General features: G+C 43.4%; 1 protein-coding gene across 5 annotated transcripts in view; it reads right to left on the bottom strand.

Moving 5' to 3' along the window:
- Positions 1-12,956, bottom strand: part of LOC115095816 (transcription factor COE3) — a 343,530-nt gene that overhangs the window by 79,781 nt on the left and 250,793 nt on the right. For all 5 annotated transcript variants that reach the window (XM_029610002.1, XM_029610004.1, XM_029610005.1 and 2 more), the window contains exon 10: positions 12,811-12,937. In XM_029610002.1, the coding sequence (XP_029465862.1) occupies positions 12,811-12,937 (127 nt within the window). The remainder of the gene's footprint in view (positions 1-12,810; positions 12,938-12,956) is intronic.

Below are 12,956 nucleotides of genomic sequence, written 5' to 3'. Positions count from 1 at the left end.
GTCCAAGCAATAGTGGGCTGTAAAGGTATGGAGAGAACTCCAGGTGGCAGCCCTGCAAATGACAGGAAGCAGCACCAAGCGTAGGTGTGCTACTGAAGTCGCCATGGCCCTCACAGAGTGTGCTTTAACACGGTCTTGAAGTGGAATGCCTGCTTGCTGATAGCAAAAGGATATGCAGTCCGCTAACCAGGATGAGAGAGTCTGCTTATCCACAGGCTGCCCCAATTTAATGCAATGGAAAGAGACAAACAATTGGGTGCTTTTCCTGTGGGCAGCTGTACGGTCTAGGTAGAACGCTAGAGCCCGTTTACAGTCAAGGGTATGCAGAGCCTGCTCTCCTGGATTAGAGGTAGGTAGTATAATGGAAATGGGAGGTAAGTAGGTAGTATAATGGAAATGGGAAAAAAGGTAGGTAGTATAATGGATTGATTGAGATGAAACTCTGATACTACCTTAGGCAAGAACTTAGGGTGAGTGCGGAGTACTGCTCGGTCCTGCAGATGTTTAGTGTAAGGCAGATAGGTAACTAGGGCCTGTAACTCACTAACTCTGCGAGCCGAAGTGATTGCCAAAAGGAAAATCACTTTCCATGTGAGATAGCGAAGTTCACAGGATTGGAGAGGTTCGAATGGTGGTTTCATGAGCCGACCCAAAACCAGGTTGAGGTCCCAAGAAGGGGCCGGAGGACGCAGTGGAGGCATGAGGTGAAGCAAACCCTTCAGAAACCATGTTACAAAGGGTTGTACTGATATGGGAACATCCCCGACACCTTTATGGAAGGCGGCCACCACACTAACATGCATTCTGATGGAGGAGGTTTTTAGACCTGACTCCGACAAGTGCCAGAGATAGTCCAGAAACTTCATGATTGGACAGGTAAAGGGGTCAAGAGATTGAGAAGAGCACCATGACTGAAACCTGTTCCATTTGTAAAGGTAGGATTTTCTTGTGGAAGGCTTCCGTGATGCAATCAGGACACGGGAAACTGATTCAGAAAGGTTAAGTGGCTAAAGGATTAACCTTTCAACATCCATGCCATCAGGGACAAAGCTTGAAGATTGGGGTGGTGCAGGCACCCGTCGTTTTGCGTAATCAGAAGCGGGTCCATTCCCAAGGGAATGTGCCTGCGAATGGAGAGATCCTGAAGTACTGGAAATCACACTTGGCATGGCCAGTGAGGTGCTATCAGGATCATGGTTCCCTTGTCCCGACGTAATTTCACGAGAGTTTTTGAGAGAAGTGGAAGTGGAAGGAATGCATATAGGAGACCGGTTGTCCATGAGAGGGAGAATGCATCTCTTGGCTGATAGTGTTGGCTGCGAGTGAGAGAGCAGAAGTTCTCTACTTTGCAGTTTTGAGGTGACGCAAAGAGGTCTATTTGAGGGTAACCCCATTGTTGGAAGATCGAGTCCGCTATTGAGGGGTTGAGAGACCACTCGTGCGGTTGAAAGGTGCGACAGCTTGTCTGCCAACACATTGTCCACTCCCAGTAAGTAGGTGGCCCTGCAGTACATCGAGTGGGAGAGGGCTTCTTCCCATATCTGCGCAGCTTCCTGACACAGGAGGTAGGAGCCCGTGCCTCCCTGTTTGTTGATGTACCACATGGCCACCTGGTTGTCCATCTGAATCAGGATGACTTGGTTGGAGAGGCGATCCTGAAATGCTCTGAGAGCATATCTGATTTCTCTTAGCTCCAGGAAATTTATTTGGTGTTTGGCTTCCTCAGGAGACCAAGTTCCTTGTGTCTGCAGATTGGCTACATGGGTTCCCCAGCCGAGGTTAGAAGCATCGGTGGTGAGAGTAATTTGAGGGTCTGGAGCCTGGAAGGGCAAGCCTTGGAGGGGATTGATCTGATTTTTACACCAGGCAAGAGACTGACGGAGCGAGTTGATGACGTGGACAATGGTCAACAGGGGCTGAATGCATTGAGCCCACTGTGACCTTAGAGTCCACTGCATGACTCTCATGGCTAGGCGGGCCATCGGGGTGACCTGAACTGAGGACACTATGTGTCCCAGTAGGATGAGAAAGTGGCGTGCAGTTGTGTAACGCTGAGACTGCAGCTGGTGTGAGAGAGAGACGAGAGTGAGAGCTCATTGTCGAGGTAGAAAAGCTTTTTCCTGCAAGGTGTCCAACTCTGCCCCTATGAATGATAAGGTTTGAGATGGGACTAAGTAGGATTTGTCGTAGTTGATGAGAAATCCTAGTGAAATCAGAGTGTGTAAGGTAAGATGTAGGGATGACAGAGCAGCTGCTGAGTGGGAGTCCTGATTAACCAATCGTCTAGAAAGGGGTAGATGTGAGCACCTTGAGTCCTAAGGAAGGCTGCAACTACTACGAGACATTTTGTGAAGACTCGTGGTGCAGACGTGAGGCCGATTGGAAGCACTCGGTACTGATGATGCTTGGGGCCTACTAGAAATCTCAGGTATTTGCAATGAGATGGAGTTATCGCAATATGAGTGTATGCGTCCTGGAGGTCTACAGAGCAGAGCCAGTCTCCTCTTTGTAGAAGAGGAAGAAGAGAACCCAAGGTTACCATTTTGAACTTTTCTCGATGGAGGTACTTGTTGAGGGCACATAGATCCAGAATTGGACGAACGCCTCCTGATTTTTTGGGGATTAGGAAGTACCAGGAATAGAACCCTAGCCGTGCTGAGAGTAGGGTACTGGTTCTATTGCCTAGGACTGGAGAAAGAGGGAGACCTCCTGTTCCAGAAGGATGGAGTGATCGGATGTTCTCCACGTCGGTAGAGGTGGGGAGTCCGGTGGGATGGAGAGAAAGTTGAGATGATAACCTTGAGCGATTATCACTAGGACCCACTGGTCTGAGGTAATTGAGTGCCAGCTGTTGTTGAAATGGCACAATCGACCTCCCACTGGTATGTGAGGCAGTGGAAGCTGGCTGCTGCTCTCTTTGCAGGAGTCAAAAACCGGAAGCAGGGCTCAGCTGAGGAGCTGCTTGCGGCTTTTGTTTTCGATCTGATGAGACTGGGTTTTTTGAAATGGTCTCGTAGAGCGAGTTCTAGCCGGTGGCGGGTAGGATTTCTTTGGATGGAAGAAGGACTTCTTAGTGTCTTTTCGGAAAGACTGCTTTGAGGAGTACTCAGAAGGCATCAGAGAGAGCTGTCTCAGGGTCTCATGATGGTCCTTGAGTTCCGCCACCGTTCATTGGATCTGTTCGCCGAACAGATTGTCTCCTACATAGGGCAGGTTGAATAATGTCTTGCACTTCAGGGCGAAGGTCCAAAGACTTGAGCCAGGCCCATCTTCTTGCCGAGATAGCAGCTGCAGACACCCTAGTAGCAGTGTCAAAGATATCGTAAGATGATCTTATCTCATGCTTGCCCACCTCAAAACCCTTGGTTACTAGAGTTTGGAGCTGATCTTGAAATTGCTGAGGCAGGAAGTCTGTCAAGTCTTGTATCTGCGTAAATAAGACCCTGTTGTATTGGGTCATATAGAGCTGATAAGAGGAGATTCGGGAGATGAGCACTGAGCCCGGAAAGACCTGGCGACCAATGGCATCTAGAAATTTCTGCTCCTTGCCTGGGGGAAAGGAAGTGTGGGGTTTTGATCTCTTTGCCCTCTTTTGGGCAGATTCTACAACCACAGATTGGTGATCCAATTGAGATTTTTGAAAACTTGGGGCTGACTGTACCAATTAAGTGGTGTCAGCCTTCCTGTTGACTGGAGCAACAGAGCCAGGGTGTTCCCAGTTCTTTTTGAGGAGATCCAGAAGAACTTGGTGAATAGGGATGGAGGTTATTTCCTTGGGAGCATCCAGGAATTGCAACAGCTCCATCATTTTATGCCTGTCATCTTGTTCGGTCTGTAATTGAAAGGGAACCAATTCAGACATCTCCTTTACAAAATTTATGAAGGAAAGGTCCTCTGGAGGAGAACGCTTTCTGCTTTCAGTAGGAGAAGGTGGTGAAGGCAGGTTATCAGTGTCTGGTGAAGAATCATCAGTCCAGGTATCGTAGGGATCAGCACCTGCCCCTCTAGGAGCCCGAGGGGGATGGGATGGTGGAATCCCTGAAGGTCCTGGTCTAGGCTCCGAAGGAGTCAAAGGAATAATTGGAGGAACCGATGAAGGCATCGAAGGCACCGGTGCAGGCATTGAGGGCATCGATGAATGGATTGGTGGCGCCGACGGACGCATCGGCATTGATGGATGGATCGGTGGCACCGACGGACGTATCGGCATCGATGGCTGAGGCATCGGTAGAACTCCCGATGGAGGGATGCGGAACAGTGATTCTCCTCCCGATGACAAAGTAAGCAAAGAGGGCATCGGAGCCATCAGTGACCCGGGATCCATCAGTGGAAAAATGGCAATGAGAACTTCCATCCTCGAGAGCAGCAGTGCCAATGCTGCCAGAATCGGGTCAGTGGTCAGTTTCACAATCGGTACCGGTGTCGGTGCCGGAGGAACTTGGAGTCGATGCATCGCCTTATCGATGGCCTCCTGAACCAGCCGGTCCAGTTCTTCTCAAAGACCTGGAGCAAGCAGCCCCGGCTCCAGAACAGAAGAAGGAGGTAGAAGCATAGCCAGAGGGACCACCGTTAAAGGCGGAGTCGCGGCTCCCAATCCCCTTTCGGGTGAGGGTTGCTTCAGTGATCCGGTCGCCAAAAAGGTTGGTGCTTTTCTGGACGGGGTTTCTTCGACGGCGGCTTGGATGATGGTGAGGTTGATGATTTGTTCCCTTGATGGTCCGAGACTTCCGATGTCGATGGCAATGTTTCTCTCTACGATCCCCTCGGTTCTGAGGGGGAGTAGAGGTGGTTGAAGGCCGAGAAGTCGTCGATGCCGGACGGTCATCAGTCGGTGGTCGATACTGGCGCGAAGTTGATGGTGCCGGTTCTGACGACATCAATGCTCCTCCCATCAATGCTCTGGTTTTGAAGAAGAGGATTGAGCGTCGGGGTTTGAGCACAGAAGAGAAGTTCCATCTTCTCCATTTTGACCTTGCGACCTTTTTGTGTCATTAGGACACATTTGGTGCAGGTCAGGACATCGTACTCACATCCAAGACACATTACACAGACCTTATGAGGGTCTGTTATGGACATGGTGCGATTGCAGTCCGGGCACCGACAGAACCCCAATGCCATGGCCATGAAAAATTTGAGCCGCAGTACGGTCGACGGCCAGTAGGCCGCGAGGGCCAAACTCGATGGGAATCGACTGAAAATGGGTAGAAAACTTACCGGAGTACCGCAGCTTGAAAAATTTGAAGGAGGGACCCCTGTTGGGTAAGAAAAGTTGTAGTAATTCCGTGAGGAAAATTCCTGTCAGGAATCTCTGTGGAGCTCCTTAACCACGTGGCTACTGCTGCGCGGAAAAAAGAAGACTGAAGGGGGACCCCTGCTGGCTGCAGGGTTGGTGCCATGCTGGGCATGCCCAGTAGGGGCCAGTCAAAGTTCTAGAAACTTTGACAAAAGTGTTCCGTGATTGGGCTCCATTCTGTGATGTCACCCATATGTGAGGACTACCATCCTGCTTGTCCTGTGAGAAAGATATTATCACAGGTTTTTGTGATTTTGTACCGTTTCTGCTTTTGTATTTAAGATATATATATGTATAGTACAGTATGCATCTCTCATGGAATGATCAAATGCTACTTTTCAAAGTAAATTACATTATCAATTTTAGTACTCAGCTAGATGAAAACTAATTCTGATTTCAGATTTTGTTCCACCCTCCTCCCCCTCCCCGGTTTATAGTTTTGACCTCCAACTTGGAAAAAAATAAACAATAATTGTATTATTTTGGACTTTAAAAGCTTTAATTGTGCCATTTAGTTTTCTTTTCAAATCTCTGTTTATCAAAAAAATCAATTTTATATCAAACTGATGTTTCCTATTTTATGCTTGTAAATTTTGCTCTGAAAATCAACCTTGGGGTTCTGTATGAGAAAATATGCATAAAACACAATTTCACGTGGACTTTTACCCACAGCTGAAGTAAGCATTCCGGGAGGCAGAGTTGGGGTGAGAAACTAAATTATGCTCGTACTTTCAATTTTTGAAAGCATGCGTGTAAACCTTTAAACATAAAGTTACCCCTACTTGGAGAAAGCATAATTTTGCAATTGTATGTCTGCAGGCATACTTTGTAAATCTGTGAATTTTCAAAATAGACTTATGCATATAAATCCACTTTAAAAATTTGGGCTAAATCTTGTGGATAAAAAGTACTAACAGACTTCAGCCCTATTCAGGCTTTTATAAATCTACCCTTCCTGTCACTTAAAATTTGAAACATAAATTATATAAAAATTAAGACTATCAGAATTATATATATTTTTCTTTCATTTATCCTAGCAAACAAAATTGCAGGAATCAAACTTTCAAATTTCAGCATTTTTTGAGTTAAACTAAGATGACCCTTTTGTCCTTTTTCTGAAGATGAATTACTGTTTCCTCACCATTACATTTTGTCAGTTTTGGTGCAGCAGAGTCAATACCTTCACCTTGACTTGAAAACTTTGTGATTTATCAGTTCCTCTGCAACCCAGTGTTGCTAAAACTTAGAGACGCACAGCCAATCATGATACAGGGACTACACTTTGGTCACAGTCACTTGAAAAAAAAATAAAGCACTCTCTGATGATAGACAAATGTGTCTTGTTAGCAACAGCCAAAAAGCGCTTGACTTGTACTAATAACAAAAAGGCCATGTTGGTCACCATGGGTCTAAAGACGAAGCACCCTGTCACTGGCTTGGTTGGGAAATTAGCAAATAATGTTCCTTTTCCTTGATAAATGGGTGACACTTCTCGCTCACCAATCATTTTTTAACATTTTGATGCATGTCTATGATCCTGCTGGAGGAACAGAAAAGTTTACTGGCCCTCAATTTTCAGATGATGAATGGAACACTCTAAATGTGTGACTAAATGTGTGATTTCTGTATGAGGTATAGTTCATTTTAAGCAATTCTAGTAAATGGGTGTCACTGATTAGGACAAATAGTCTACTTGTGCAATAGCACAAATGGTATGTCTCATTCTTCTGACCTCCTCTGAGACACAAAAGAAAAAGGACAAGAATGGCCCTATTAAATGTGGTTACCACTGTTTTAAAAAGAACCATACTGAAATATGCAGTTTCTAAAAGGCTATCTAGATAAAACAGTAACGAATTTATTTTCATCATATTTAGTGCTTAACTATATTTTCAGAAGATGCTTAAACTAAAAGATTAACAGAACCAAATATATATACTACTGTATATTTTGTCTTTTCTCAGCTGTCTTCTATTGAAATACTTACATTCAAATATATGTTTGTTGTTTTATACAATATAGTATAATATATTTTAAGGTAACTGATATGAGCCTTTCCAGGGGTGCAGCACCAGAACTCATTCGAAAGACAAGGATACCTGGCCTACTTTGATTTTGTTTGACCTAATAACAACCAATATCAGTACCAAGCATAAAGGAAGATTTTAAAAGCCTTGCGTGTGCAAGTGAGGCGCATGGGAGCTATGCGATTTTTAAATAACCGGGAAGGGCATGCGTACATTGAGGTATACGTGCCAAGAAAACGTAAGGAGAAAAGGGGCTGGGTATTGGCGTTCCAGAGGCGGGGCCAGCACCAATGCACATAACTCCCAATTTTCCTCAGCTGGCATGCACCACTTGCTACAGCTCCTCACTAGGCACAGGAGTCCAGTGAACATTTGGGGGGGGGGGGGGGGGGGGGGCGGAATTTGGGGTGGGTTTTCAGGAGGTGGGTTAGGGGGATGGTGTTACAGACACATTCAGAGGTATCCATTGTAAATTTGACATCATTAAAGAATTTCGGACCATCACTTTTAAGGTCCAAAATTCTTTAATGATGTCAATTTTACAGTGGATACCTCTGAAAGTGTCTGTAATACTACACCCCTAACACCAACCCACCTCCTAAAAACTCACCTCGAATCAAAGTGCCTCCTTACAATGGTCCATATATAGGGAAACAGCCTTATAAAGAGGTACTTTCTCTCTCCTTCTCTCTCCCCAATGTTCACTTGGACTCCTGCATCTAACAAGGAGCTGTAGCAAGTGGCACACACCAGTTGAGGAAAATATGGAGCTATTTAAAATTTGCATAGCTCCCACATGGCCCACTTACATGCTTAGGGCTGGATTTTCAAAGCCCTATGTGCACCAGGCCTATTTTATAATGGCCCGGCAACGCGCATAAAGCCGCAGAACGCGTCTAAGTCCCAGGGCTTCAAAAAAGGGGCAGGGCCAGAGGCCTCTGGCATAGCGTCCATTTGCCGCTTGCCGACAGGCTGCCGGCGTGCGCAACTTGCGCCTGTCCGGAGCAGGCGCAAAAGGTAAGTTAAAGGAATTGGGGGGAGTTAGGATAGGGCTAGGGAAGGGGTGGGAAGGATAAATTAGGGGAAGGGAACGGGGGAAGGCCGCAGGCATCGGCACGCGCAAGATGCACTAGTGTGCACCCCCTTGCGCACACAACCCCCGATTTTATAACATGCACGTCCATGTGTGCACGCCTTGTGTACCTTTGAAAATTTACCCCTTATGTTTTTGTGCGCAAGGCTTTTAAAATCTACCTTATAGGGAGGGTAATTTTATAACTGTGTAGGCAGATACCTTTTACACGCAGACTTTATCCTAAGTTTTCAGTTTGAAAATTCCTGTATAAGCTGGCCCATACATGAACAAACTCATCTGGCATAGTTATATCTTCTCTGTTGAAGGCATAATGTGGGGGTGAACTTACATGCATACTTTAAAAAAAAAAGTATGATGGTAACTTTCAAACCAGAGCGTGGGCACACATTTGCGCATGTCTGCCCCCAGGGATGCAGCAATTTTATAATATACACGTGAGCAGATATTATAAAATAATCTGCCCACGTGTAGATGTTCGCCAAATTGAAAGTGGACACGCGCATGTGCATACAAAGCCCGCTTCGACCGCGTAAGTAGGAGAATTTTAAAAGTGGTGCATGCCAATGCCATTGCCAGTTAAACTATTTCATTCTCAGTTTGCCCAGTTAAGGGGTAGGTCCTCCACACCCCCCTAGTTTAATAGACTTCATTTCCCCCAGAACAATTTTCAAGCAGCTCCCCTTAATTTTGGAAGGGAGCTTAAGTAGGAGGGAGGAGGTTTGGCCTGCTTGAGGAGGAAATGAGAGGGGTCTCACCCTCTCGAGTGCGGTTTGGTTGTCTCCTCTCTATTGCAAGAAGTTTAATTCCTGCTTCTGACAAGGAGTGAAATTTCTTGTGGTAAAAAAAGGCACAGTAGGCAGCCTCCCCACTAGGATGCCTCCTTGCATTGCAGGGTAATTGCTAATAAGCTTATTACCCTGCAATTTGCATGGAAACATATTAATCTTGCCATGGCTTTTTATTCCTGTTTACTACAGGTTTTTTCAGTGCTACGTCCCTTATTACATATTGGGGTTAGGTTAATACTGAAAAAACTACAATAAAAAAAGAAAGAAAAAAATGTAAAAAAAAAGGATCAGCTTGGCTTATATCAGCCTCTCTCTTAAGAGACCAAGCAGGCTGATACAATAAAGACGTGTGGAAAACGGGCGCTCAGTGTTGAGCACCTGCTTTCCTAACGCGCACCCAGCCACCTCTCCTAGGCACATGATAAAATATTTAAATGAGGGTTCGCGCTGCCAAGGAGGCACTAGGGACAAATGTGCGCCCCTAGCACCTCCTTGGCAGAGGGTGCCCAGGAAAGAATGCTGACAGGTGGCTGGCAGTGGGTTAGGAAATCGGACGCTCAATTTTATGAGCGTCCGTTTTCCTAACCTGTGCATAGCCACGGGTTAGGAAAATGGACACTCGTTAATTGAGTGTCCCTTTACCTAACCTGACCCCCGGCACACTTTTTCTTTTTTAGACCTTTTAGTTCCTCCGACTTAATATCGCCAGTATTTTCTGCTTCTCTGTACACTTTTTTGGGCTGCTCAGAAATTAGCGTCTGCTTTGGGCAGGCGTTATTTTCTGAGCGTAAAAATGTGTGGGTTGGGCACACATTCTTTTTTTTTTGGATCTGGGGAGAATAGCTAATAGCCTCATCAACATGCATTTGCATGTGATGTGTGCTATTAGTTTCGTAGGGGGGGTTGGATGCGCTAATCTCCTTATGGCATAAGGGGTTGTGGATACTTGTCCAAAACCCGTGTCCAACCACAGGTTAAACAGTGCGCTCAGCTGAGCGTGCTGTATTGTTTTGGCTTGAATAACAGCAAGTAGTTCTGAGACAAGAAAGACTGAACTATAGAACAAACTTATGTGGATTGTATTTCCAATTTTCTACCTTTAACAGTTGTTCACAATGCACATTTCATAATGGAGAATTACAATTAATTGTGTACAAAGCATAGGAAGTTAACATTTAAGAGCCAACTGCACTGAGTTCAGCATAGTAAAAATAGTATGATTTGTGGGAGGCAATTAACAATCATTTACTCTGTGGATACAAGTAATTTGTTTAAAGAGCACTGACCTATGAGACAGTTAGTTTGTGTTGGCTGTGATGGAAGGGAGCTATTGACTCTAAACACTGTAACAGTGCCATTGACAATCACATTTGAATGCATACAAAAGATCCTTAAATACTTCTGAAACATGAGATCTGTTCAGAGAGTGAAGTGGGGGCGGTATTAAATGATGGAAACTGGCCAAAATAAGGGATCAGACACAGAAGAAAAATAGTCTTAAAGAGCTAGACATTATAGTGACCAAATGAAATGTTGTTTTTTTTCTTAAAATAAGCCAGATTCAAACTTCACAAAGAATGAACACTTTTCAACACAGCTCAATCAAAAAAGAATACAAACTGTAAGATTACTGGCAGAGTTATGATTTCATACATTTGAAACCAAATGCAATTATTTATGCAGGAATAATAATTTATTTACATCTATTAAAGGCACTATAATCCTGGGAATGGTTGCATGTACTCAATTTTCAGACTTTTTCTATGCTCAATTTGGAGAAGTTCACTATTTAATAGCAGTATCTCACTGAGTTACTGGGTTCAGTTGACTACAGATGACATGTTGACTCTTTGCAATTTGTGATCATTTCTTTAACTGAGATAAATAAGTCTAGAAAATGAGGGTGGGTCAACAAATCATTTAAATAATATGGGTTGGCATTAAAATTTCTAAATGATGTACTGATGGTATGCTTGGGAACTATGCTTGAGCTGAAGCAAAACGTATCAATTTGCTTGAATTCATTTTGCTTAATAGGCAACTATTAAGTCAAACAGACACTTTAAGAAATAATAACATGCATGCATGTATATACACACATATTCAAAATAATCCCTTCACTTTAATGTGTTTACAAAAGTGTGGTTTAACTGTGACAAAATTTCAATTACAAGCATAAAAATTACATTTTACCTTAATGAAATAACATGCCTATGTTTATACTCTAATTAAAAAGTAATCACTGATATTCCATTTAATCCATTGAAGTGCTGCCTCTTATAAAATGAACACAAAACTGTGCAATTCAATACTATGGAGTTTCCAGGTGTGCATTATTTTTAATTATTATTTAGCAAAGAAATAAAAAAACTATTTGTCAATTGTTAAAACACATATTGCAACCAACTATTAATTGTATTATTCACTTTTAAATGTAGCAAATATCTCATTAATTTAATTTTAGGTGTCCACCAGTTTATATTGTATTTTACAGTCTAGCAGGCAATTTACTATTAACTGGCAATTACATACAGAATGATTGTTAATTCTGCTCCTAAGTGCTAGCTGCTTGAAAATTGTTCTCTCTCTCTAATTTTTGACCTTCTTACAACAGGGGTGAGGTACACTGGGAATACAAAGGACTAGTAGAGAAGAGCTGGACATGTCATTTGTGACTCATTCTTTTAATTCACCGTGCTAATCAACTGAACTGCCACACTCTCCCAAGGTAATTGTATCTTTATAATAGTTGAAAGCAGCGGGCAAAAAGGCATGGATAGATGGGGATAGGCCTCCACTTAGCCTGCTGAGAAACAGCACAGTCTTCTCACTATGTGTGACTAATAGGGTCTGTTCTTGGAAAAAAAAAAAAAAAGAAGAAGGTACTTTCATATCACTGTGTACAAACCAGCAAATGTCTCAACTTCTATACTTTCCAAAGACTCTTTGCACCACAGTACACTTTTGTTTCATTTTTCTGCTGTCTTGTTGCCCTATGGTACATCTCATGCTGAGAAGGTTAAATGTCAGAATGCCAAGTCAGACTGCAAGCTTGGTGGGACACTGATAGGAAACAGATGCCCTAGGGATTCGGTCCCTCCTGCTTATGGGACTACATAATTTTCATATTGTGAAATACAGTGAAGCTGGGCTCAGTTTTCACTGGCGAGTGCAATTTATAATGATTATCTCATTGTTTCTATCAATCTAGCAGCAATGCAAATCAGACAGAAATTTCCAGGTCAGACAGGCTATGACCCTACCTTTCCTTTCACTTGGTGCTGTCATATGGAATACCACCGTGCCCCTTATGATAAGTTTGAAATGTACATTTATTAAACTTTATTTTGCAATAAATGAACATATGGCAGTTTGGTGATGAAAAACTATATTCTTCTTTATGTAGTCTGAAAACATTCTGTGGAGACTTAAGTAAAAGAAGAAAGCTGTAGGCTAGAATTTCCTCTATTTTTATTCTAATCTAAAGTTAATAGTGTTGAGCATTACATTCATTAATTAGTACTGTTAAAAAACACTTTAGAAATATATTCATAAATTCTGAGATCATGTAATCATTATTGAAGCATGGTAAAAAATTAACATTACCTGTGTAGACAAATCGTCCAGGAGCACCTTTACAGAACTGCTTAGATTTGTATGAAAGAGTTACTTCCACAACTCCAGGAATATGTCGTGGTGGGGTCTGAACTCTGATGGCATGGGGTGTTATCAGCTGTAAAAATTATATAATA

Source organism: Rhinatrema bivittatum, chromosome 7 (genome assembly GCF_901001135.1).
Source record: "Rhinatrema bivittatum chromosome 7, aRhiBiv1.1, whole genome shotgun sequence".
NCBI lineage: Eukaryota > Metazoa > Chordata > Amphibia > Gymnophiona > Rhinatrematidae > Rhinatrema > Rhinatrema bivittatum.
Note: the sequence above shows the minus strand (reverse complement) of the source record. Positions and strands in the feature narration are given on the sequence as shown.